We start from the raw sequence: 27767 nt of genomic DNA on the forward strand, positions 1-27767 counted from the left end.
TTGTAGATAACCGTATTCACGACGTCTGTAGATGAAGTACATCATCTGGCTTTTCCTATTCTCCTGTGTCGTGTCCGTTGATGCAGGAAAGAAGAGACAGGAACCAGTGCGTTACCCTGTGGCCTTTTATTAATGCAGAGCTCTGGAGATGTCACTTCACAACGCAGTGCGAGTGAGATCTAAAGGATAACTTTGCAACAGACAGACTTATAGTTTTTCTCGCCTTGCACCACTTCTGCTTTTGTGTTTTTCCATCTCAGCCGTCACCTCTGTTTGACCGTCTCGTACACATGTCTTCTTGCGTAATCACACATATGCATGTCTAGGGCATTTCCTTTTATGTCTGGACATACAGTAATTATATTATTAATTCAAGCATTAGTCCTATTCCATTCTACGCATTATTCTCTATTAGTGTAAGCTTAGCATTCATTTAATTTATGAAACCCCACACCTGTCTAATTAAATAGAATGCTATTTTGTGAAGTACAAAACGAGGTCTTTTAATTCAACATTTAAGACATTCTGTAGTACTTTATTTACTTAAATTCACTGCTTTGGAAAAGCTTTAAGTAGAAGGATTACCGTCAGTGTGTTCTTTCTGCTCACTACGATTCTTATATTTCCATTATTTCCTGAATTTTATACAATTAAATTTTGTTATTTATTTATTTATTTTTTTACTTTATTTGTAGATAGATGGCCCAATAAAGAAATAGATTATATGTTGAATGACTTGTTACAAGGTATTCATTTCTAGACTGTGTCTAGCATATGGTAAAAGACAATTGTGATTAGTCACCACTGACATGTCATACCAGGAACAGACTCTACAACCTGAAGAGGAGGGGGAGGAAGATGCCCGAGGTAATCCAATGTGGAATGATCACTTGTTGATCAATCTCTGTTGTGAGAATACTGATATACTGAATGGAATTATTCTACATTATTTTAAACGTGTTGAGCTTTCTGAATCAATGCACAGCAGAAGGTTTACTACTGTTAAACTATTTACCTACATACTATGGCTCAAATGCCCGAATAATGACCCACTAGCGAGATCTTACAAAATAAAATAATAATAAAATAATAACTATTTAAGTGAGAAAGAAAATGCACAGGCAAGTGAAATCAGTATCTTTCACGACCCGAATCATAGCTTGATCATTTTCTAAAATAGTCTGTGGCAACAGATTCTTTGAACCAATTTGAGTTACAAGCTGTTAATCAATTGAATGAAAGTCTAGCTTTGACACCAGAAATGGTCAGTCAAAATGAAAAAAAAAAGAAAAAAGAAAAAAAAAAAGTGCACAGGCAAGTCAAAATATCATTTATGAACTGAATCAATGCTTAATTGCATTAAGTGAGAGCCTATTAAGTGGTGAAAGTATTCAACCATGTAATTATAATCGCAGCAGCATTCTTCATCCAGTTTTGTTAACAAGGAACAGAGTCCTACAACAAATGAAACTGATCTTGAGCAGATGGTTATCCAAGATGATAGTGGAAATGAGCGTTTGATTTTTTAGGTCAATATTCAGTAAATATTTTGTAGACAGCAACTTTGAAGATTGTGAAACAAGCTGTTCTCAGACTACATTAAAATGTTTTTGAAAACCAAAAAAAAAGAGCACAGGTTATCACATCCTTTGCTAGATCGTTTACAAACATGTTGCCTGTACACCAGCACAGATAACATCTTCAAAAGTTGCAAAGGTGATTGGATGCTGACATGGGGGACTTTCTCTTGAAAAATCACAACTGAAGAGATTCAAAATCATAAGTGTTTTTTTGCTCGATTTCAGGACCCTGCCATACAGGTATTAAGAAACTGATTGTATATAACCATATAACTAAAATGTCTAACGCATTGTTTTGATGCTAGGATGCAATTATCATTTTCATGTAATACTTCCAGTTCTAGCAATAGTAGAAAATGTATCAAAACCTTAATTGAAAATTGCAATGAGATGTCATCTAAAGTTCCTGATAACATTGTTTGGGGTTATATGTGTTGGCAATCTGTATGAGATGATAGAATAAATGTATGTTTTTGTTTTGGGAATACTGGAATCTGTGATGATGAACTGTTTATTAGTACGACTAACCCAATTCTAGATGATTTGATGAACAATGCCAGTGCAAATGGGGCAGACAAAAAGTCAGATGCTCGTGGATAAGAGGTTCTGGTTTTGTTGTAATCTAAATCAGTAGACAGAACAAGCCAGGGTCATAGCCAGAAAAATGAGATCAGGGATAAGCATAAATCATGGAGTAAATACAGTCCAAGTCAAAAACCAAAAAGTAATCCAAAAACAGGCCGACTAATTCAAAAGGGGCAGGCAAGAGACAGTAGAGAGAAACTACAAAAAACAAGGTCCTATACCCAAAAGGGCAAAACAGGAAAAAACTCAGTATACACAGTGAAACTGGAGGCAATACTTCGCAATGGTAAGAAGGAGTAGGCAGGTTTAAATACACTGGGGAGAGAACAGGGTGATGTTAATCCGGTGATGATCTGACAAACTGATTGGCTTCTTAGGGAGCTGGAGATCGATGGGGGCACGACAAATTAATCTGATGAGATTAGATTAACACATGTGATTTGTAAACTAGGAGAAGCCATGCACACCAAATATCACTTATCATCCGCAGTGGTGATCCCTAAATTAAAGTGGGATCCTATAGAGAATCCGAGAGAATATTTAGATTTATGTCAGGAAAAAAGGGTTAGATCCACAGGTCACCACTCAGGAAAAAGGGGCTACATTGGGAGTGGTACCGGAGGGCAGTGTTAGAAGGGGTACCGGCGGTAGTGAGAAAGGCTATGCAAAATAACCCGGATTTTCCTGATAGCGACTCTCAGATGTGGGATAAACATTTAGTACAACACTTATCTTTAGCGCAAGATGAGACATCTAAAACGGAGGAGGCAGATAAGGAATTAGAGAAGCAGTTGACTAGATTGCAGCTGGCAGAGGTTAAACAGAGATTGAATAAGGAAAAAAAGAACAAGGAGCCAGCTAAGTTAATGATCGCCGCGGCCCCTCAGCCGGGACCGGCGGGTGCAGAGACCCAGACTCCGCCACCGTGGGGTGGTCAGGGATACGTGACCCAATGGAGGCCCACTGGAGGAAGAGGGGCATGCGGAGAGTATTACGGATGCGGGAGAACCTGGGGGAGCAGTGGGGGTGGATGAGGGGCTTTCCGGCAGGCTACTCAGACGGGGCAAGGGTGTTATAATTGTGGACAACTGGGGCATATGGCCAGAGATTGCGGGGGACCGGTGACCTCACCTTGCTTCAACTGTGGACAGTTATGTCATTGGGCCAGAGACTGTCAGGCACCCGGCCCCCCAGAATCTGGAGGTAGGGGTCAAGGAGGATGTGGACAAGGAACTGTTCAGGCTTCTTACCCACAGGTGGCCCCAGGAGGACAATATCCAGGGAGGGAGCCGAATGGGGCCCACAATGACGGACCCCACAGGGAGGCCCTGACAACGTGACAACGGCAGATCCCCTGCTGTCAGTACGGGTCAATGAAGATGAGCTGCCATTTTTGGTGGACACTGGCGCAACGTGTTCAATGCTCAACACGAGACAAGTAGTCCATCTCTTATCACACAAAACTACCAGTGTGATGGGCTTCTCCGGAGTAAGTCAGACCCTGCCGATCACCAAACCATTATGCACCAAAGTGGGGACACAGACTGTGATGCACCCTTTCGTCTATTCACCGACAGTGCCTGTTAATCTGATGGGCCGTGATTTGCTCATTAGTTTGGGGGCTACAATATTATGTGGCCCGGAGAGACATATGGTTACGTTACCAGACGGAACTAAACTTCCTTGCTCATCAGGACTGAGAACCTCATCCCAGTATCTCATTCAGCCAGTTCAGGAACAATGGGCTGACATCTATTGGTGCCTGCTGGAACCGGAGTCCACCTGCCATACGGGAGCTCTGTCTGCATACCTCAGCTGGAAGCCTTGGATTTCCCTACTTCAACCCTACTCCCCGCCTCCTGACCCTCCTCACGTCACTTTGTATTATGACCGTCTTGGGGATGACTCCTATCAGGAGGAGTTCCGTGAGAATCTTGAAGGAGAACATTGGTATGTCATTAATAAGTACATCTACGTCGCTCCTGAGGGCGTTGCCGTGGCGGTCCAGTTAACTGAGGCTCAAGAGCCTTGGTATAGGCTGGGGAGTGAAGCGGTACCACATGTGTCATTGGCTCTCCATCCTAAAAATCAGGCGAAGGACCTGGGGCCTATGGTCCTCAGGGCTTCACGTGCGACCGATTGGGTCCCGACTCAGATACCCAATTTGTTTTTTTTATTCTGCCAGCTGCAAGGCTTATAGGATTGAAATGGATGGGATTGACCAGACCACCTTAGAGCACAGAGTTATCGCTAGACATCATGGTAGGGAACAGCTAGATCACCCTGACACTCAGGTAATGCTCAGTAATCTCCCTGATCATTCATGGGCAGACAGTCTGACAGATGTCGGACTAATGAACTGCATTCCAATAGACTTTCAGGTCCAACAGGAGAATCCCATATGGATTCACCAGTATCCTCACAAGCAAGTGGCAGAATTAGGTATTAGAGACACGATAGAGGGGCTTTTGCAGGTGGGAGTGTTAGAACCTTCATATTCAGCATTCAGCATTCGGCATATTCACCTATTCTACCGATAGAGAAAAAAGGGACTGGGAAGTATTGTACCGTACACGATTTACGGGCCATTAATGATATCCTCCTGACCCCGACTGTTCCGGTGCCTAACCCGTATGTGGCCCTGACGAATCTGGGACCCCAACATAAGTGGTTCACATGTATAGACTTAGCCAACGCATTCTTCTGTCTGCCTTTAGCTGAGCAATGCAGGCACATCTTCTCATTCACGTTTCAGGGTCGTCAACTCAGATATACTCGCCTCCCTCAGGGGTTTGCGTTATCCCCAGGTTTATTCAATCAGGTGCTTAAAGAGGCATTGGGTGAGTGCTCCTTACCACCGGACACCATATTTATACAGTACGTAGATGATTTGATGATCGCGGCTCCAACCGCACAGACATGCCTGATGGGGACTCAAACAGTACTCCAGAACTTAGCTGACCAGGGGTTCAAAGTAAGTAAGGACAAACTGCAGGTAGCCATAACTCAGGTTTCCTTCTTAGGCAGGTTTATTTCCCAGAGGGGAGCCGGCATGTCCCCCGCACATCGATCGACGATATTACATCACCCTAAGCCTGAAAAGGTTAAAGACATGCTCTCTTTCCTTGGTCTCACCGGCTACAGTCGTAATTACATTCCTGACTACGTGGGCCTTACACAGCCCCTCAGACGACTGGTTACTGAACAAGGCATGCGAAATCTCACCAACCCTCTTAATTGGACGGCAGATGCCGAAAAGGCCTTCGTGGCATTGAAACAACAATTGGCTCAAGCTGCGGACCTCAGCACTGCAGACTACGCTTTACCGTTTCTTCTGGATGTTTCAGAAACAGAAGCGGTTAGTAATGGGGTTCTGTTTCAGAAAAAAGGGGGGTGAGGAAAGTGCTTATGTATGCTAGTGTGTTACTCGACCAAATGGAGAAATGGCACCCAACGTGTACTCAGCACGCAGTGGGAGTGGCAAAATTGATTCAGAAAACGGCCCATTCAGTCATGGGGCACCCATTCCATGTACTAACAACACATAGTGTTGTAGCATATGTGAACTCACAAGCATTTACACTTACTTCACTGTGACAGCAGCGACTCAGCAAAATTCTGAATCAACCACACATCACATACACACCTGAAGGTGTCAATATGGCCGACCGCATGGGCAGAGGGCAACCACATGAATGTGCAGCCGAAGTGGCCAAATGTGAGAAGGTAAGGCCAGACTTAAAGGCAGAAGCAATTCCAGGGGCAAAGAAAATGTTCACAGACGGTTGTTGTTTTAAACATCCGACCCGAGGGCTCGTAGCAGGATATGCAGTAGTGGAACCAATATATGTCAGGACAGAGGAGAACAGCGGGGACTTTGCGGTTAAAAAAGCTGAAAAACTGGAGGGAACCCAGTCGGCCCAATGAGCGGAACTGATGGCGGTTATTGAGGCTCTCCGGATGAGTGCAGGTGAGTCAGTAAACATACGGATTCCGCATATGCCGTCGGGGCAGCCCATGTGGAATTAGGGCAGTGGATAAGGGCTGGTTTCGTCACAGCATCCAACAAACCAATTAAACATGAGAAGGAGATGAAGGAATTGGCGGAGGTGCTACTCTTACCACATCGGGTGGCAATCATTAAATGTAAAGGACATGACACCGGAGATACACTAGTGGCAAGAGGGAACCAAGCAGCAGACCAGGCAGCTAAACAAGTGACGGGATATCAGCCAACCCTTAACCTGGTCTGTGTGGAATTGGAGCTGCAGGCGACATCAGGGGAGGAGAAATTGAGAGAGCTGCAGGAAAAAGCTTCACCGCAGGAGAAGGTGGTGTGGGTGGCAAGAGGAGCCAATGGGAAAAGCGGGGTGTGGAGAGGACCGGATGGAAAACCGATCTTACCCCCAGAGACGAGAAGGGCAGCATTGGAGGAAGCCCATGGGGTGGGGCATGTTTGGGTGACCCAGATGATGAAAAATCTGGAACATTGGTGGCATCCATGCTTGAAAGACATGGCACAAGAGGTGGTAAGGAACTGTGAAATTTGCAACAGATTTAACACTAGACCGTCAATTAGACTTGAACAGGGGAGGTTTCTGCTAGAGGCAAGGCCAGGGAGAGAGATAGTGATAGACTACACGGATATGGGGGAGACGGTGCGAGGATACAGGTACATATTGATGTGCGTGGAAGCCTACACGGGGTGGCCAGAAGCATGGCCAACCAAAAAGGAAGACGGTAATTCGGTGGTAAAATTCTTGATTAACCAGTACATACCACGACATGGGTTTCCTGAAAAAATAAGATCAGACAATGGAACACATTTTAAGAATCAGGATCTAGGAGGTAGAAATAGAATAGGGAGTGAATGGGAAATAGGTGAAAGCAATCAGTAATCAGGGGATTGTGAACGGGGCAGGTGCGATGTGAAGTCCCTAGCAGGGGTGGGCGTGTCTCCCCTGCTAGCTGGCTAGCCAACCGTGACAGAACCCCCCCCAAAGACCCCGTCAGCCTCCTGGCGCATGGCCGGCCCCATTGATGTGGCGCCGGCTTCAGAGGATGCAGCCTGTGGAAGGAGGTGATGAGGTTTTGGTCCAAGATCTGGGAAGCCAGTATCCAGCACCGCTCCTTTGGCCCGTGCCCCTCCCAGTCCACAAGGTAGTGCACCCGTGCCCTCACCTTGTACGCCAAACCCCCCTCCACCCGCATGGGGGGAGGCGGGGCACCCGAAGGATTGGATTCCTCCGAAAGAGGACCTTCTACCACCGGCTTCAGTGCCGACACATGGAAAGCCCGAGAAGCCTGGCTGTTACCAGGGAGGCCCACGTGGCTGGTGACCTCGTTAATGCGTCGTGTGACAGTGTACGGACCCTCGTACTTCGCGGCCAGCTTCCCGCGGGATCCTGCACGGCCATCTGCTGTCGAGACCCACACTTTCTGTCCAGGTTCATAGAGGGGCGTATCCCCATGCCTCCTATCCGCCTTATTCTTATAGGTGGCGAAGGCCTTCCGCAGCGTTTGATGCGCCCCTTCCCACACCCGCTCACTGCACCGACACCACGCTTCCACTGCCGGTTGATCTGACGTGGGCGGATTCCACGGATAGAGTGGGGGCTGGAAACTTAGAACACACTCAAAAGGCGTTAAACCTGTCGCTTCATGACGTAGAGAATTCTGGGCATACTCGGCCCAGGGGAGGTAAGTACTCCAAGTCTTGGGTTGGTCTTGACAAAAAGACCTCAGAAATTTACCCAGTTCCTGGTTCACCCTTTCTATCTGCCCGTTGGCCTGAGGGTGGTAGCCAGATTTCAGGCTGACTGTGATGTTTAGTTTCCCCAGCAGTTCCTTCCACACCTTTGATGTGAACTGTGGTCCCCTGTCTGATACAATGTCCTCCGGCAGTGCAAACAATCGGAAGACCTGGTGAAAAAGCAGTTCTGTCAGTTCCCAGGCAGTGGGTAGGTCTTTCAGTGGCAGGAATCTCACCATTTTTGAGAACTTGTCTACAATTACCAATACTACGGTGTTGCCTTCTGAAACAGGTAGGCCCGTTACAAAGTCTATAGTGAGGTGGGACCAGGGCCAAGGAGGAGTGGATAGTGGCAGTAGCTTACCTGCAGGTGGTGTGCGAGGTGTCTTGCTGCGGGCACATACCATGCAGGATGCCACATACCTGACGATCTCCTGGTTCAAGGCAGGCCACCAGTAGCGAGTGCTTAGCAGCTGTGCGGTATGAGTTGCCCCTGTGTGACCTGTCCCCACGGTGGTGTGTGCCCAAGCAATCAGGTCTCGCCGTTGACGGAGAGGCACAAAGAGACAGTCAGGTGGGCAGTGTGGGTGTGGATTCGCTGCAGCTGTCTTCCGGTCCAGGTCCCATCTGACTATGGCCAGAAAGCAGGTGCGGGACAGAACCGACTCTAGACTGGTGGATTGCGCTTCTGCATGGTGCTGACACAAGTGGGCATCTGCCCTCACGTTTTTTGCACCTGGTCGGTAGGTCACGTTGAATACAAACCTTGTAAAGAAGCGTGATCACCGGGCTTGCCTTGAATTGAGCCTTTTGGCGGTCTGAAGATATTCCAGGTTTTTATGGTCTGTAATGACCAAAAAGGGGTGCCTCGCTCCCTCCAGCCAGTGCCTCCACTCCTCAAATGCCAGTTTCATAGTGAGGAGTCTGCGATCTCCCACACCATAGTTCCTTTCCGCAGCACTTAGCTTCTTGGAGAAGTATGCAATGGGCTTCAATTGCCTTGCCGCTCCCTTGTGTTGGGAAAGCACTGCGCCCACTCCCACATTTGACGCATCTATCTCCACCACGAAAGGCTACCTCAGGTCAGGTTGTTGCAACACTGGAGCGGTGGAGAAGGCAGCTTTCAGCTCCGTGAAGGATCTTTCTGCCTCTGGGTTCCATTTGATCCTCTTGGTGAGGCCATGCAACAGGTCTGTGAGTGGTTTGGCTATCGTGCTAAAGGAGTCTGGGCTGTATAACTGGCATGAGACAGCCATACATTATCAGTGTGTATGGATGCATTAACCTCTAACTGCTCTCTGAAAACTTCATGCAAGTTTTTACCAACAATAGACAGAATAAATAGAGTGTTATTCACTTTATAAAAAACTTGCATGAAGTTTTCAGGGAGCAGTTAGAGGTTAATGCATCCAAACACACTGATAATGTATGGCTGTCTCATGCCAGTTATATAGCCCAGATCATAACAACAGATAATTGTATTGTGTGCAGTAAAGGTAGGTCCCAGCCAATGATATGGCCTCTTCCCATTAATTCCATTGACTGTATTGATTGTAAACTTTGTCCATTCTGGTGTTTACTATACAAAGATAGCTCACAGTTCGTTAAAATTATGAAAAATATGGCATCCTGTCAAATGTTTATTGAACAATATAACACTATTCTGTCTTGAGCCATACGGCATCACTGATGCGATGTATGGGCCAATTCAACTGTATTTCCTGATTGTTTTCATTTTACAGGAGGATCTGGGCCAAATATGAAAGATTTCACAGATTTGTGTAAGAGGATTTGGGTTGTGAATAATGCTAGTCGAATGTTTTGGGATTCTTGTTTTTTTTAATACTAGTGGTCACTTATTAGTTATACAACAATGTGTTGTACACTGTACACTTAGTACACTGAAGACTGATGGGGTGATAGTACCAGATGTTGTTTGAGTATGCGGTCATGATGAGCTGTATGTAACATTGGTAGCAGGATGGACAGATCTTTGTGCAAGAGTGATGTTAGTGGTTCCCTTTTCTGTGGTTTCTGTCCATAAGGTTGAATTAAAAAGACACAATAATCATCATATTCATAAGAGTGCACTTGCATTAGGTAGCTTTGATGATAAAATATACACAGATGCCATTGGGGTTCCTAGGGGAGTAGCAGATGAATTTAAGGCTAGAAATCAGATTGAAACAGATTTTGAGTCTTCCTTGTTTTGGTGGGTTAGCATTAATAAGAATGTTGACTAGATCAGCTATATTTATTATACTTTGTCCTCTGAATTATGTAAAGCTGCTTTTTGATAATGACTGTTGTGGAAAATGCTATATAAATACATTTGACTTTGAAATAAACTTGCCTTGCCTTGATGGCTAACCTCAAGGCACATCAAGCTCAATAAATCACCCATAATATGCATACATTCAAACATGACTATTCTTAAAGTATACAGTAATGACAAATCTATGTAATGATGTAATGTTAACAATGTAGCCAGACACTTGTGGGTAAAAGTTGAGGCAGGTTTATTGTCAGAAGGGCAGTCCAAAATTGTAGTTATAGACAAAGCAATGGTCAACACCAGCATCATGATCACAGTGAGAGGACAGTCTAAGAAACAATAGATCAAACAAAAGGAAGGTCTATGTATGGTTATGGTGCGTCAGGGGAACACCAGGACAAGAGGAGAGCAGCATGCACAGTCTGCACCCTCCCCTCTCTGTGTGTGTGTGTGTGTGTGTGTGTGTGTGTGTGTGTGTGTGTGTGTGTGTGTGTGTGTGTGTGTGTGTGTGTGTGTGTGTGTGTGTGTGTGTGTGCATGTGTGAGAAAGCTGATTTTGAGCAGCTAGAGATCAACCAACTTCTACCGGTTATGCTAAGATCTACAAATATACAGGAAAGATTCTACTGAGTCATGATGTTCTACTCACGGTCAAGATTTTACATGAACAAGAAGAATGTTATTTTTAAACCTGGACAGGAGATTTCAACCTGATATGCACATTGTGACAATGCTGGGTGTAAAAACAAGACGACTGATCAGGGGTTGGGGCGCACCTCAGCATAGTTCTTGATGACTTGAGAAAGGCGGATGAATTTATGTCATCAGTTTTGGATTTGAAGTCCTGCCAGAGGTACTCAGGTGACAGGATCTTGGTGGGTTTGTTGTACAGGAAGTATTTGTTCAGGTGAGACTCCTCCTGCCACGCTGCTTCAATAGAAATGGCCTTGTCCACGTCCAGCTGTATGCGGCTAGTTTTAGTGAGTTTGTGCACCTCTTCCACTCGACCACCAATCACTGCACCACCACAGTAATAATCTCCCATCCCCTGAGGAATGTAGGCCTGTGACTCAGGCCTCCTCTCATATGGGAACTCATCACGTGGTGTACTGTAATAACCAGGGTGTATCACAGCAACAATATCACCCAGATTCTCCGCCCAAAGGGAGCAATAAAGTAGAGAAGCAAGAAAATCACTAAGACATCAAACAATGAGTAGCTAACAAGACTTAAATACACAAGGAAATCCCAGGACAAGGAGGAACACCTCTACACAATTAGAGATGGAGAACGGAACATATAACAATCACTAAAATCAGGAACAAAACAAAATCATACGGATGTCATTACCATGGCGATGGTAGTGCTAGAGGGGGAAATGTGACAACAGAATCACACTTATTGAAACACTGGATAAAGAAATCAGTAAAACCTAGTGGCCATCTACCTCCAAAGCTACGAAGCTACTTATAAAATTATATCGTCTAATACTGCATAATGTAGCCATAAAATGACTAGTGATTAGGTTAATAGTTACATAATCTAAAACTGAATTTAGTTATTGTTTCTGTACATCTATAGGTTATAACTTCCATGTAAAATAGAGAATATTATTGATACTTGTTTGGCATTTTGGTAGTGATCTATTGCTAATGGTAGCTAGCTGTTTTGCATGCTAATACACGGTAATGCTGGTGATGTAATGGTAAAAAGCTGTTTTATTCTAGGAATCAATTCTAATTGTGAGATGGCATTGGCAGGATAAATATTTTTGCTTCCATTTGCAGAGTGAAAGACCAGTTTGACTACCTGGTAACATCACAGAGGTTAGAAACTTTATTGCCAAAGCTTTTTTAACATTGCACTTTTCTTGCAATAATGTTCATCATCTTTAATCTGATTTCAGTAACATTTTTAATCTATATAGCAAAAATAAATTCTGGTTTTGTAAAATATACATAAATGTAAAATTACAATCCTGGCAGCAATCAGACATTTTTCAACATTAAAAATTATACATTTTTCAGCATTTAAAATTAGACATTTTTTAACATTTAAAATGAGAAATCTTTCAATATTTTCAATTAGACATTTTTTTTTACTATGCTCATGGCCATATTCCAGCTAAAGCTAGACTCTCCAAATGTCATGCCAACACTTTTTTGTCATTAAAGGTAAAACGATCTCCTCTTCATCTTTTTTTAAAAAGCTGAACTATGCAAACAAACCTTCACAAAATAATTTGTACACACTAAAGAGACATAAGCATGAAATTACTTATATTTTTAGTTAAAAAAAGTCAATTCCTAATGTGGACATTTTGAAATAACTTAGAATACAGCAATAAATCTGGCAAATACCTCATAAATCAACTTAAAAATTCGAAAAGCATGTGATTCCATTATCAAGCTAACAATCAATAGTATTGTCAATTCCTCATGTCTAAGTAGTCAATTATTTACTAAGTAACAGTTGATGCATAATGAGCAGTTAACTCACATAATAGTTAGCTGCCAATAGTTAACATATATATAATGTTTGATTAATGAGTTATTAATATGTAACTGATGATTAATTTGGGATCCCTACTCAAAAGTATAGATCTTGATGACTTGAGAGAAGCGGCTGATTTTTATGTCATCAGTTTTGGATTTGAAGTCCTGCCAGAGGTACTCAGGTGACAGGATCTTGGTTGGTTTGTTGTAGAGGAAGTACTTGTTCAGGTGAGACTCCTCCTGCCACGCTGCTTCAATAGAATTGGCCTTGTCCACGTCCAGCTGTATGCGGCAAGTTTTAACGAGTCTGTGCACCTCTTCCACTAGACCACCAATCACCGCACCACCATAGTAATAATCTCCCATCCCCTGAGGAATGTAGGCCTGTGACTCAGGCCTCCTCTCATATGGGAACTCATCGTATGGTGTACTGTAATAACCAGGGTGTATCACAGCAACAATATCACCCAGAGTCTCCGCCCCCCAGTGACCAGAGAATACGGTATCCACGTCGAGGTTGAAGATGTAGTCGACCTCATTGTTCAATTGGGTCTCAGTGAGTTTCTCGAGCTTCTCCATCTTGAGTAATGTGAGCTCTTGCCAGCGGTCTGAGCTTGGAAGTTTCAGTGTAGTCAAACTACGGTTGGCACCCAGTGTTACCATAGGAACTGCCTCTAGCTTGTCTGTAAAGATGTAATAATGTACACGGTAACCCTGCAGGTAGTGCTTCTCTGCTGATTCCAGGAATCCCTTCAGGAACTGCACATGTCTGAGGAATTGGGGGAACAAGTTTCCATTAATTATGTTAATAAGAGTTGCAGTCCTCTAACAGTTTCTGTGTTTTTTCAACAGCAGGTTTTAGTCAATGATAACTTGATAACCAAACTATAGACCACATTCATTTGCATTTTTCTCGAGTGTGACAAGGGTTAAAATAGTAACAACCAGCTTATTTGTCATCTTGTCCAGAGATGATCATTTCCCTAAAAATTTAATATCATAGTTACACACCATCAGCAACAACCATCTTATTTGGATTTGTCAATTTTTTATGATAATAAGTTTCAGTCCCCAGACAGGTTGTGCTTTTTCAGCAACTGGTTTTAGTCTGATCTTTGTAAACAAATTCTAGATTATAAAAACATAAACAATAGTACTACATAAAATAAAAATTATTATTTATTATTATGTTTTTAGCATGTTGTTGAACAAGTGTTAATGCAATAACCACAAACGTATTTTAACATGTTGATCTGAGAAGATGATGTTCACCAAAATGGATTCAATGGGATTTTAAAGTTAGTTGCACACTGTTACACACCAATAAAAAAAAGGCCCTTAAACACCACCATCCTGTGATAAGTACATACTTCCCCATTGCAAACACAGTGGTTGCCACGGTGATGTTCTGCATTTTGTAGATGGCATCAATCAGAGTTGTGTCAAATGTGCCCTCCCACACCACTGGAGCAAGCCATGGGGTCACCGTGATGACATCTTTCCTTCTGTTGCACACACACACACACACACACACACACACACACACACACACACACACACACACACACACACACACACACACACACACACACACACACATGCACACACTTATAAGCAAGTACACATACATGCACATACACACACACACACACACACACACACACACACACACACACACACACCATTTCCATATGTACTTACCCATTTATCACACTGGGCTGCTTGTAGATAATCCTATTAAAACACACAAAAGTCATTGAACTATAAAAAAAAACTACAGAGATAAATAATTCAGTTTGAATGATTGCCAATTAACTAAAAATGACTAAATTAAAAGCAGATAAATAGTAATTAGTTAGCAGTCAGTGTGCTTGTGTTTATGTGTGGCTATGTACCTTTGAGAAGTGTGTGTGTGTGTGTGTGTGTGTGTGTGTGTGTGTGTGTGTGTGTGTGTGTGTGTGTGTGCCTGAGTAGTATGTGTGTGTGTGTGTGTGTGTGTGTGTGTGTGTGTGTGTGTGTGTGTGTGCCTGAGTAGTATATGTGTGTGTGTGTGTGTGCCTGAGTAGTATATGTGTGTGTGTGTGTGTGCCTGAGTAGTATATGTGTGTGTGTGTGTGTGTGTGTGTGTGTGTGTGTGTGCCTGAGTAGTATATGTGTGTGTGTGTGTGTGTGTGTGTGTGTGTGTGTGTGTGTGTGTCTTGCTGTATACCCTTGAGGAGAGAGCAAGTCCTTGTTTTTGTGTTGTACGTTTCCCCTGAAAAAAACAAAACAAGAATCCAGGAATTCTGACAACCAACATAAGACAATGAAGTTAATAGAATATGCCAATTTCAGAGCTGAAATTGTATATATTTTTTAGTGCTGTAAGCATATATTATATAAGCAGTCATTATATACCAATAATCCTATGGCTTTTCTTCTTTAGGGCCATTGGTGCGATACCATACGCAACCATAACAAGGGAGCTACTCTTGTTCCTGGTGAATGCAAACTGCTGTGTAAATATAAGGGGACTCACATTTTCATAGTCCAGTAGCATATGGGTTTCTCTGTCTGTATATCCACTCTGTAAAACTCAAAAAACATGTAAGTTATCTAGTATAGAGAAGTGCATAGTGACAAGAGCATTCATGTGTATGAACAGGTCGAAAAATACACAGGTCAAAAACAATGTGCCAAATATGTGTGTGTATGTAAAACAATTCACCTAAACCAGGCTGAAGTGTAACCAAAATAAATGCACCTGAAAGGCAAAATGATAAAATCAGTAAGTAAACTCTGACCATTAAGTGTCTTGTGTATAAGTATCACATACCCATGAATACGTTGCAGTCATCAGTTTACTTTAAATGAACGTGTGTGTTACTTCATAACCTTTACATGTTTTGTTGGCCTGTATCAGTTGCTGACAACAAAGGGCAAAGTAGTGAAACTAAACAAATATTTTAATATCACACAATAACATCACATCATTCAGTCCACTACATGCTGTCTATTTAAGTGTTCTTATTTCTGCTGAAATCCCAAATCTTTGTTTATTTGTGTAAATCATTAATTAGGCCTAGTTGAAAAATCCAAAGGCACCAAGCATTAGGCTAATCAGTGGTAAAAGGATGACTTTATTTTAAGCATGTCAGATTGTCTCCCAGTGGCTGTTTTGCTGTTTGACGTCGTCTGCCAGACTTTGGAGGGAGTCTGTATTCAGTATTAAGCTGATTCACTGTCCATGATGACGTCTTGCTTATGGGTCTGTTTACCTTTGTAGAACGTATTTGTTGTTTTAACTTAGAAAAGGTGTCTGATCTGCTATACTATTCTGAATTCATGACAAAAGGAAGTGATGGATGGCTAACAGGAAGTGATGTGAGACTGGCAGGAGAGCATACTTCGCAGTGACAAAGTTTAAAGACGAATTTTAAGGAAACTGTCATCCACTTGTACAACATTAGCGATTTTATAGACAAACTCTACAAGACATTGTGCTTGGACATGCCCAACCAAACCAAAATGCCTGAAATGCCACTGGGACACCTAGCAAAAAATGCCACCGCAAATCACCTGATGAACACCGAAGAGTTTTCAACTGACAAAACCAACCAATAGATCAGGTACATCACCGTCTCTCTCAACAATTGTTCAGCTCTTAACAGTGAAACAGCAGATGCTCAGTAGAGCCACAGTAAATAATGAGCAAATCCAGAATCATAGCCCATAAAATGGTCTGAGAAAAAAAAAAACAGTATACATAACTTACTCAAGAACAGAAAGGCAAAGGCTAAACACACAAAAATAAAAGTTCCAGCTCGTATCTCGGCTTAAGACAAGGTGATCTTTTAGTGGACCTTTTTGCTTTAGGTTTGGCTTCATCAGTACAGTATGTGTGGAGAAAGTCTTGCTGTTTAATATTTTTTGTTAATACAGAGACTAATCCTACATTTAGCTCTCATGAGCATTAATGTGTTGAGTACTAAATACTTTCCCATCCAACCTGGTTCCAGGAGGAAATGATTCTCAGAATATGTTAAGGAAACAGAATAAAAAACCCCATCTCTCCTGTTTACTGTTAGATGAGATGCAAATTCCAGTTAGTCAGAGCATTCATACATGCATGTTATAGGCTTATTCTTCATGCTTCATACAATAAACTACATAAATAGCCATTTCTTTTTTCATCAAGTGGAAAACAATCAATAATAATTTTTTTTGATTGCTCACTGTCTGTAGTTAAAATCAGATTTTAATGAAATGTGTTTGAAAATGTATTTAGTTTGTTTTTAACTTTTAAACATGTAGTCCTTTACTTGCCTTCATCCTAGGCAGCTATAAAATGAAAAGCAACCACCAGAAGATTCTCTCACTTTACTGCACCATTAACACTTTTCTTTTAACACACTGTGAGCAGCAAGCTTTTGCTAATTTTACATATAGACATTCTATTAAAATAGACAACCAGGGTAACGTCTACAGAACACATCTAGAACTTCTAGAGAATCCATCTAGAATACATTTAAGCTCACTTTGAATAGGCACATGTGAATCAGGTGTTCTTTGCTGTCATTCGTCACTACTTTCTGCTTCTGGACTATAGATTTGGAATTTTTTATTTGCTTTTTTACATTAAATGACCATGAATCAACATGAAAAGTGATATTCACTAGTTTTGATTTATAATATGGCATGTTAATTAATGTTAATATTTACATTTTTTAAGGCAAAATCTTCACAGTATAATACAGTATATTTTACACGTATTGTTCTGACACAATGCTTTGTTTGCCTTCCTTTGCCATTTTTACTTAGTAACTTAGTAAGCACTTTAAACTAGAATCTTTAATTTGTATCTTTTATCATCTGATTCTGTACCAGCCAAATTTGTTCAGTAAGAAATATATTGTATCAATGTTGTGTGTATGTTCTTCAGCCTGCATTAAATAAAGGAACTACTCCTTAAACATAAATCTCAAGTCTAATTTAAATAAGTAAAAAAAACCCTCACCAACAGTGGATACATTTTTAGTTGTTTATTGTTCATGCTTGAAATAAGATTTCCAGAAGATGTATTTCATCATATTGAACACTTATCGATGTCAAAAGGGATAAGGGGTCTAATGCCTCTAATAAAATGATTAAATATGTTTCATCTGACAGAATAAAATGTTGAATTTTATCTCCAAATGAAACTGAAGCATTCTCATCTTTACCTATGTGTCATGAATATGTATTCTATCTGATTGAATGTGTCAATATAGCCATCAGCTCTATTGTTTGATACAGTCACCATTATTCCAGTAGTGTCAGTAAAAGGTAATTACATACCCAACCAGCAGCAATCCTACCAATGACAGGACAAACAAATGGGAGTTCTGTAGCAAGCGCATGGTGATGATTTTCCTCTGTGCAAAGCATAAAGAACAATGAAAATGAGAGACAGGAGTTATCCCATCATAATCAGAATAACATCATGGTGCAGGGGTGTGCAGAACTCCTCTTTGAAAATACCAATCTGTATTAGGCAAACAATATATTTAGTCTAAAGAACTCCACTATGCTACTTTATCTAATTATAGATGACCAACTGAAATACAATGCATGGAATTACTAGATACAGAACCATTTTCAAATGAATAAGTTTTGAATGACAGTTCTCCACCCCCGCATTTTGGACGGTCCCATGTTGAACAGGCTCTTACTCAGCCTGTTGAAGGTTGTGGTAGTATGTATTTAAAGAGACAGTAACCAAATTAACTAGACTAACTTTAGTTATGACTATGAGTATGCCTAGATAGTATTATTATTTCTATTTATTTATTTAGTTTGCATATGTCATGCCCACAAAGTGTGGTCACATTTATGTTCACATGTTTCTTTTATTTGCATTATTTAGTTACATATTTTTTTTAATTTCAAACTGTTATTTGAATCTGTTTCTTTAATTTTATTATTCTGCTACATTTTAAAATTTATTTCAATCTGCCATTTGAATCTGTTTGCCAGCGCACTTTACTCCTAAGATCTCCAATAGAATCCAAGTATACATACTGTTTGCTGGTGCTACCAGTAAGTGGCAGGGCAACTCTGGCTGTACCAAGCATCTGTACAATAATTTTAAATATGAAAAAGTATGGAAGCCCCCAAGGACTCGTCTTCTTTACCTTTAATTAACATGTGGAACATACTTGATACAGTTTTCAATGAATTTATATTTTTTAAGATATATTGCTTTCGCTCTGTTTTGAAACAAATTAAGTCTTTAAAAGATCTATTGAGGTTTGTGATTTTAAATTTTGGATGTCAAATTGGATGTCAGGTAGTGCTTCTCTGCTGATTCTGGGAATCCCTTCAGGAACTGCATATATATGAGGAATTGGGGGAACAAGTTGTCATTAATTATGTTAATAAGAGTTGCAGTCATCTTAGTCAATGATAACTTGATAACCAAACTATAGACCACATTAATTTGCATTTTTGTCGAGTGTGACAAGGGTTAATATAGTAACAACCAGCTTATTTGTCATTTTGTCCAGAGATGATCATTTCCTTAAAAAGTTAATATCATAGTTACACACCATCAGCCTGTGATAAGTACATATTTCCCCAGTGCAAACACAATATATAGTTAGTAAGAACCAGCTTATTTGTCATCATTTGTCAAAATGGAGTTGTCAATTTTTTATGATAATAAGTTTCAGTCCCCAGACAGTTTGTGCTTTTTCAGCAACTGGTTTAAGTCTGAACTTTGTAAACAAATTCTAGATTATAAAAACATAAACAATAGTACTATATAAAATAAAAATTATTATTTATTAACACACACACACACACACACACACACTCACACACACACACACACACACACACACACACACACACACACACACACACACACAAACACACACACACAGACAGAGAGAGGGAGAGAGAGAGATTTATTAGGGGCAAATCCAACATCAGAGTCGTTGTAGTAGTCCAAGGTCATATTACTAATACGGAGAGCACGGGATACATTATAAGCAAACAAAAACACACGAAAGCAAACGGGAAACAGGCTATAACAGATTCGAGGAAAAACTGGACATTTTGAAATAACAACTTAGAATACAACAATAAATCTGGCAAATACCTCACAAATCAACTTAAAAATTCGAAAAGCATGTGATTCCATTATCAAGCTAACAATTAATAGTATAGTCAATTCCTCATGTCTAAGTAGTCAATTATTTACTAAGTAACAGTTGATGGATAATGAGCAGTTAACTCACATAATAGTTAGCTGCCAGTAGTTAACATATATATATAATGTTTGATTAATGAGTTATTAATATGTAACTGATGATTAATTTGGGATCCCTGCTCAAAAGTATAGATCTTGATGACTTGAGAGAAGCGGCTGATTTTTATTTCATGAGTTTTGGATTTGAAGTCCTGCCAGAGGTACTCAGGTGACAGGATCTTGGTGGGTTTGTTGTACAGGAAGTACTTGTTCAGGTGAGACTCCTCCTGCCACGCTGCTTCAATAGAATTGGCCTTGTCCAAGTCCAGCTGCATGCGGCAAGTTTTAGCGAGTTTGTGCACCTCTTCCACTAGACCACCAATCACCGCACCACCATAGTAATAATCTCCCATCCCCTGAGGAATGTAGGCCTGTGACTCAGGCCTCCTCTCATATGGGAACTCATCACGTGGTGTACTGTAATAACCAGGGTGTATCACAGCAACAATATCACCCAGAGTCTCCGCCCCCCAGTGATCAGAGAATACGGTATCCACGTCGAGGTTGAAGATGTAGTTGACCTCATTGTTCAATTGGGTCTCAGTGAGTTTCTCGAGCTTCTCCATCTTGAGTAATGTGAGCTCTTGCCAGCGGTTTGAGCTTGGAAGTTTCAGTGTAGTCAAACTACGGTTGGCACCCAGTGTTAACATAGGAACTGCCTCTAGCTTGTCTGTAAAGATGTAATAATGTACACGGTAACCCTGCAGGTAGTGCTTCTCTGCTGATTCCAGGAATCCCTTCAGGAACTGTATAAGCAAAAACAAGCAAACAGTCACTGATCCTTAACAGTTTCTAAGTTCAACACAGCTCTGGTAGTCAGTGGCGCAATACGGGCGGCACTTGGCTCACACTCTTACTGTGTTGTCAACAGAGGTTGGATTCTGGATGACTGCTTACCACCCGTTAGCATAGACTCTCAAAAATGTCGCGGTGTCTGCTGTTGGCCCAAGGAGGATGGGCCACCCTTTCTTCCTTGTGCTCTCAGGGAGTTTTTCATTGCCACTGTTGCCTTTGACTTGTTCACTGGAGGCTTGGACCCTGACACATGTAAAGCTGCTTTTTGATAATGACTGTTGTAGAAAATGCTATATAAATACATTTGACTTTCAAATAAACTTGCCTTGCCTTGCTGGCTAACCTCAAGGCACATCAAGCTCAATAAATCACCCATAATATACATACATTCAAATATGACTATTCTTAAAGTATACAGTAATGACAAATCTATGTAATGATGTAATGTTAACAATGTAGCCAGACACTTGTGGATAAAAGTTGAGGCAGGTTTATTGTCAGAAGGGCAGTCCAAAATTGTAGTTATAGACAAAGCAATGGTCAACACCAGCATCATGATCACAGTGAGAGGACAGTCTAAGAAACAATAGATCAAACAAAAGGAAGGTCTATGTATGGTTATGGTGTGTCAGGGGAAAGCTCTCTCTCTCTCTCTCTCTCTCTCTCTCTCTCTCTCTCTCTCTCTCTCTCTCTCTCTCTCTCTCTCTCTCTCTCTGTGTGTGTGTGTGTGTGTGGGAGAAAGCTGATTTTGAGCAGCTAGAGATCAACCAACTTCTACTGGTTATATACAGGAAAGATTCTACTGAGACATGATGTTCTACTCACGGTCAAGATTTTACATGAACAAGAAGAATGTTATTTTTAAACCTGGAGAGAAGATTTCAACCTGATATGCACATTGTGACAATGCTGGGTGTAAAAACATGATGACTGATCAGGGGTTGGGGCGCACCTCAGCATAGTTCTTGATGACTTGAGAGAAGCGGATGATTTTTATGTCATCAGTTTTGGATTTGAAGTCCTGCCACAGGTACTCAGGTGACAGGATCTTGGTGGGTTTGTTGTACAGGAAGTACTTGTTCAGGTGAGACTCCTCCTGCCACGCTGCTTCAATAGAATTGGCCTTGTCCATGTCCAGCTGCATGCGGCAAATTTTAGCGAGTTTGTGCACCTCTTCCACTCGACCACCAATCACCGCACCACCATAGTAATAATCTCCCATCCCCTGAGGAATGTAGGCCTGTGACTCAGGCCTCCTCTCATATGGGAACTCATCACGTGGTGTACTGTAATAACCAGGGTGTATCACAGCAACAATATCACCCAGAGTCTCCGCCCCCCAGTGACCATAGAATTTGGTATCCACATCGAGGCTGAAGATGTAGTCGACTTCATTGATCATTTGGGTGTCAATGAGTTTCTCGAGTTTCTCCATCCTGCGTAGAGTGATCTCTTGCCAGCGGTTTGAGCTTGGAAGTTTCAGTGTAGTCAAACTACGGTTGGCACCCAGTGTTACCATAGGAACTGCCTCTGGCTGGTCCGTAAAGATGTAATAATGCACCCGGTAACCCTGCATGTAGTGCTTCTCTGCTGACTCTAGGAAGTCCTTTAGGAACTGCACATATCTGAATTAGGAATTGGGAATTCGGATTGGGGAAAAGAGTTGTCAATAATTATGCAAATAAGAGTTTCAGTCCATGTACAGTTTTCTGTCTGTTCTGCCACTGATTTTACTCACTGAAAGCTTACTGCAGACTTATAGTTAACCTAATAGTTTGCCTTTTTCTTGAGTATGACAAAGGTTTATTCAATAACTACCAGCTTATTTGGTCAGCTTAGTTGGCGTGAGAAGACGATTTTCTCAAACATTTAATATTATAGTTACACTCCACTGTTCACCAGTAAATGTTCTTAAACACCAGCATACTGTGATAAGTACATACTTCCCCAGAGCAAACACAGTGGTTGCCACAGTGATGTTCTGCATTTTGTAGAAAGAGTCAATCAGACTTGTGTCAAATGTTTCCTCCCACACCACTGGGGCTAGCCATGGGGTCACCGTCATGACATCTTTCCTTCTGTTGCACAAACATACGTTTGAATACACATATAAATAAATACATATGCATATACACGCACACACAGACACACATACTTACTACATCCATATCTACGTACCCATTTAGAACACTAGGCTGCTTGTAAAAAATCCTAAAACATATAAAAGAAAATTACATAAATGCCAATTAACTACAAATTAAGTAAACAAATTAAAACTAGATCAATAGTAACTAGATTTGTATTTCCTGAAGGAAATATACAATGCTTGCAACAAGCTGAAAGTAGGTGGTTGCTACATCATTGCTAGTCATTGCTAAGGTATTCTAGTTTGTTGCTATGCTTGTTTAAAGCAGTTGCTAAATGGCTGCTACAGTGGTACAAAACGCAATTTGAATTAAGTGGTTGGATCTGTATTAATTCCAAAAAAGTGGAGAATAAGTATAAGAACTATGAGGTATAACTATACAATGCTTTTTAAGTATTGTAACTAATCAGCAGTGAGTGTGAGTGAGTGTGTGTGTGTGTGTGTGTGTGTGTGTGTGTGTGTGTGTGTGTGTGTGTGTGTGTGTGTGTGTGTGTGTGTGTGTGTGAAGTTGTACATACGCCTGAGGGAGGAGTACATTCCTGGTTTTGTGCTGTTCTTTTTCCCTTGTGAAGTAAAAAACAATTACAAACCCAGAAAAGCTGATGAACCAACATGAAATATTGATGTTATTTTAAAATGACTGTTATGACTCTTTATTTATAACAGTAATAAAGACCATTGTTGTGACACCATAGTAAATCAGAACAAAAAAAACAGAATTTGGAACGTGTTGTCCTGGTGAAATGTGTGAATGTAAAACTCTGTAAATGTAACAGTACTCACTTCGCACTCAAGTACAATTTGAGTTCCTCTAGTTCTACATTCACACTATAAAACATAAAACATATATATTAGTGCTCGTACAGATTGTGTGTGTTTGTGCACGCATGTGTGTATGTGTGTGCGTGTGTATGTGTATGTGTGTGTGTGTGTGTGTGTGTGTGTGTAACAATTCACCTAAGCCAGGAGGAAGTGTAGCCCAGGTAAATGCACCTGATGAGAGAGAGGATACAGTCAGTAGCTGAACTGTGACCATTAACAGCATTGTGCATAAATTTCAGATACGTACACCAAAGTTGCACACTGTGAGTTGGACAACAAATTAACTTGACATGGGTGTGTCGGCAGTAAACCAACTACAATGGGTGATTCCTGCCTTACTCAGATGACCTTCAGTAAACTGCAGAATTAATCACTGTGTAGTTGCATTAGTAAATACAAGTATTTATTAGTGAACCAGTACAAGAAATGCCAAATAGTCTGAATTTCTGTTCCTACTGAGATTAATCCCATACTGTCCTACACAGACTAATCCCACACAGTGCTTTAATTGTATTCGTACAGCATATTTACTCAGTAACAACAGTAGGACATTTAAACCTCAAGCTTTTGTTTTTCAAAATTTTTTTTCTGTAATAGTCTCAGAAAATGTACACATTTTTAGTTGCTCATTATTCATGGTTGAATATCTCTCTCTCTCTCTCTCTCTCTCTCTCTCTCTCTCTCTCTCTCTCTCTCTCTATATATATATATATATATATATATATATATATATATATATATATAATTTTGATCAGAGGAGGCAGGGCCTCTAAAGTAATTACAGATCATTTAATCTAACATTAAAAAGTTTAATATTATCACCAACTGAAACAACAAAAACATTTCATTATGTGTCCTGAATCTGCATTCAGTTGGAGTAATTGTGAATGTATCAGAATAGTCAAAATTTCTATTGATTGTTAATCACCATCAATCCAGTAATGTCAGTAAAACATATTTACATACCCAACCAGCAGCACTCCTACCAGTGACAGTAAAAACAGGTGACAGTTCTGTAGTAATCGCATGGTCATATTTATTATCTGTCTTAGCTGGACGCCACTAGAGAAGTGGCAGGCAGGAGCTGTAGATAATCCCAAACCATCATAGCCATCAGAATGAAACCATCTTGGAAGGGTGTGCAGATCTCTTTTAAAATCATGTATGCTTAATGGTCAAAAAATTTATTTGCTACATACAGCTCAACTGAACTTAAAAAAAAAAAATTATTTAAAGATGTATTACTAGTTGAAGGACATCACATGGAATTATTAGATGTAGAATAATTTTAATCAACAACTGGCCACCCCTACATTCTGGACTTTCTTGAAACCCCGCTCTCAACCATTAGGGAGGGTAAATGTGTTTAAAGAAACAGCAACCCAATTAACAAGTGTAACTCCAGACTACAGATTAAACAAATTGATGAGTATGATTACAGATTATTAGTTTATTATTAATTTACAGTTTATTATTGTTGTTGATCATTGATTGATTGTTTGGTTAGTTATTTTATCATGTGATGATATTCTACACATTAGGATATTCCCATTCTCATGTAATGATATTCTTTACAGTGAAGTATAATCTTCATTCACCTCTCACTTAAAACATATTGATGTTTACCTCTGATGGAAGAAAATTCTCATCCAGTTTTAATATTACATTGGTTGTTGTATTATGCAGTTTCAGGGAACTGATTGGACTAAATAATTTGAGATGTCATTACTTTATCTTGAGCTTTTTGAATTTCTCTGTGAAGTTGTTTAGACTTCCTTATGTGTACCCAGTGCTGTCAGGATACGCTCTGCCCTCCCATGACCCTGAACTGGATTAAACGGTTTACAAGACAAATAATAAAAAAATGTAAAGGGTATTTGAAATGTGTGCATTTGCATGCGTATGTTGTATGCGCATACCTGCAGATGTGAACGTGATTAATGATTTGGAATGATTTATTAATTTTTTTCCCTATTTTAATTTTCAAGTTATATCTGAACATGATTACCAAAAATGCATGTTAATTATGGTGTAAATAGGCCCTTTGAAATATGTTGTTAGTGCTTTGTTTGTGAATGTGTCATGAATGACTGTGGTTACTGTTAACTGTTTATTGTTACTGTGACGGAGTTAATTCCAGACATTTTCACAAATTAATTTGTCATGAGCATTGCTGTGTATTAGATTCAGGCATTGAAAGACAATTGTCTGAACGTCATGAATGTAAGTCAGCTGAAAGGTACTGGCGTTTCAATGGTTGCTGCCATCAGATACAACACAGGCACTTCAGAGGCCTCTCCCCACCACACCCCAGAGAACTTGCCTTGCAAGGTGGTCAGCATTTAAGCAGACTACCATTAACCATTCACAGCTGTGAGCATTCTGAATAACCTGCTGGTTCAGCTGCCTCTCTCCACCTCACAGACCACAGAAATAAGCAGTGGATGCTTGGGCTACAGAACCCATGTGTTCACCTCAGAGAACTGATGAGCACTACGCAAAACTTCAGTTGACACTCTGAAAACATGCTGGTTATATATGTTAGATATGTAGATAAATATGGAAGTAACATGCAACACAAGGGCAAGAGCCATTATGTGAAGTCTCATATTTCTTTCAGAATAATTCTTTAAATATATACTTTTAAATAGTGTGTATATATATATATATATATATCATCATATATATATCATCATATAAATATTGCACAGTCTCTTTATTAAGATACAAATATAAAATAAAATAAAGCAAATATGTACACAAAATTTAAAAATCCATAATTATCAGAACCAAATGGCTTCTACAGGTAAAGGTCAGTATTTGCTTTGGCACTAAGTTTATATTGAACTTTTTTGGGGAGACTGTCCTGAAGTTATACCAGGCTTCTTCCAGCCCTTCCCAGAGTCCATCTTTAGAATCCGGCTGTCTTTTCCTATTATTGCTAAGTATGAGATGAGGTCACACTAAATCCCACTGTAATCTATAGAAGCTGTTTTTTTTCCGATTTCTAAATATATTTGATTGATAATCATATTCATAATATATTTATATATGTATATGTGTGTGTGTGTGTGTGTGTGTGTGTGTGTGTGTGAGAGAGAGAGAGAGAAATCAGCATTTCTAAATGTATGACATTTCTTTCCAGTGTCTATTGAATTCCAACACAGTCACTACTGACCAGAAGAGTGCAAAAGAGTGTTATGCATCTATCCACCACCCCACACCCTGACCCCACCCCAACACTTTTCTGCCTCTTAGTAGCAGCCATTACACATTTGGCATTCATGAGAAAAACCCAAGCAATATCACATTCTCAGTTGGGCAAGTCCAAATGAACAGTCGGTTCAGATGCCAGATCCAAAATGACATGAAAAGCCAGATTCCACAACAGTAACAGTTCTGTTTAGGCATGATTGCACAGCAAAAAGCAGAGACGTTTACACACCAAAGACAGTGTAACACCACAAGTCCAACCTTTCTGACATATTCCCTTTAAACTACAGACAGTGTTGAGACTAAAGAACTGGTTGAGCTAGACCTTTTCCATTCGAGATGCAACTCTGTGTGTGAACCCAGTCGTGACAGTGCCTAAGGACACTGGACCCATATCCAGTTCCTCCAGTTGAATTGTTGCAGTAGATGAATGGTTCTGTGATCTTCAATAGATTAAAACCTCAAGTGGGGGTATCACCCATCTGGAGGCGACCCCAGAAACCAGAGGTATCACGCAACGGTGCTGACAGGTACAAGATGCTGATTTTCAGATCGTTCATGACCAGAGGCTGCATGCTGTTGTCGACCCTAAATCCCCAATCAGCTAGTTTTAAAGTTAAACTTTCAAATAGAAAATAAAGATGCAGAGTTAAGAATTATTAGAAGAGAATAGCTGGTCCGTCCTTTATTGCAGGTTAACATTAACAAGCATTATTGGGCACCCTCCAGAGAATGTCTAACAATCACACAAAGTACCCACATTTTGATACATTTGTCATAAGTGATTATGTAATTACACCACCTTCTTTTACATATTAGTGTTTACATTCGCTAC

General features: G+C 40.6%; 3 protein-coding genes and 1 pseudogene across 3 annotated transcripts; 1 reads left to right on the forward strand and 3 right to left on the reverse strand.

The window, feature by feature from the left end:
- Positions 1–3639: 3639 nt before the first annotated feature.
- On the forward strand, positions 3640–7141 carry LOC118241523 (annotated as a pseudogene).
- A 5490-nt stretch (positions 7142–12631) lies between these two features.
- LOC118241524 (globoside alpha-1,3-N-acetylgalactosaminyltransferase 1-like) lies at positions 12632–15117 on the reverse strand. Its single transcript, XM_035526843.1, has 5 exons — positions 15084–15117; positions 14896–14971; positions 14388–14420; positions 14057–14191; positions 12632–13455 (listed from the first exon to the last, which is right to left on the reverse strand). Exons 1-5 carry the CDS (start codon positions 15115–15117, stop codon positions 12777–12779), a joined length of 957 nt encoding a protein of 318 aa, XP_035382736.1. The 3' UTR covers positions 12632–12776.
- A 4835-nt stretch (positions 15118–19952) lies between these two features.
- On the reverse strand, positions 19953–21106 carry LOC113569053 (globoside alpha-1,3-N-acetylgalactosaminyltransferase 1-like). Its single transcript, XM_035526844.1, has 2 exons — positions 21077–21106; positions 19953–20702 (listed from the first exon to the last, which is right to left on the reverse strand). Exons 1-2 carry the CDS (start codon positions 21104–21106, stop codon positions 19953–19955), a joined length of 780 nt encoding a protein of 259 aa, XP_035382737.1.
- A 579-nt stretch (positions 21107–21685) lies between these two features.
- On the reverse strand, positions 21686–24747 carry LOC113569052 (globoside alpha-1,3-N-acetylgalactosaminyltransferase 1-like). Its single transcript, XM_035526845.1, has 5 exons — positions 24686–24747; positions 23416–23460; positions 22930–22962; positions 22695–22829; positions 21686–22376 (listed from the first exon to the last, which is right to left on the reverse strand). The coding sequence occupies exons 1-5, from the start codon at positions 24745–24747 to the stop codon at positions 21686–21688; spliced, it is 966 nt and encodes a 321-aa protein (XP_035382738.1).
- Positions 24748–27767: the final 3020 nt, after the last annotated feature.

Source organism: Electrophorus electricus, chromosome 6 (genome assembly GCF_013358815.1).
Source record: "Electrophorus electricus isolate fEleEle1 chromosome 6, fEleEle1.pri, whole genome shotgun sequence".
Classification (NCBI taxonomy): domain Eukaryota; kingdom Metazoa; phylum Chordata; class Actinopteri; order Gymnotiformes; family Gymnotidae; genus Electrophorus; species Electrophorus electricus.

Bases quoted from the DNA above. Each gene is read 5' to 3' on its own strand.
- LOC118241524 (XM_035526843.1), bottom strand. From the start codon at position 15,117: ATGGCCCTAAAGAAGAAAAGCCATAGGATTATTG. The intron at 14,972-15,083 runs GTATATAATGAC...GTTGGTTGTCAG, and splicing joins GAAAAGCCATAGGATTATTG to AATTCCTGGATTCTTGTTTT. The intron at 14,192-14,387 runs GTAAGTACATAT...TGTGTGCAACAG, and splicing joins CAGCCCAGTGTGATAAATGG to AAGGAAAGATGTCATCACGG.
- LOC113569053 (XM_035526844.1), bottom strand. From the start codon at position 21,106: ATGTGCCTTGAGGTTAGCCAGCAAGGCAAG. The intron at 20,703-21,076 runs GCAAGTTTATTT...TTGCTTATACAG, and splicing joins AGGTTAGCCAGCAAGGCAAG to TTCCTGAAGGGATTCCTGGA.
- LOC113569052 (XM_035526845.1), bottom strand. From the start codon at position 24,747: ATGCGATTACTACAGAACTGTCACCTGTTTTTACTGTCACTGGTAGGA. The intron at 22,963-23,415 runs GTATGTACAACT...TATATGTTTTAG, and splicing joins AATGTACTCCTCCCTCAGGC to GATTTTTTACAAGCAGCCTA. The intron at 22,377-22,694 runs GTATGTACTTAT...TTCCTAATTCAG, and splicing joins ACTGTGTTTGCTCTGGGGAA to ATATGTGCAGTTCCTAAAGG.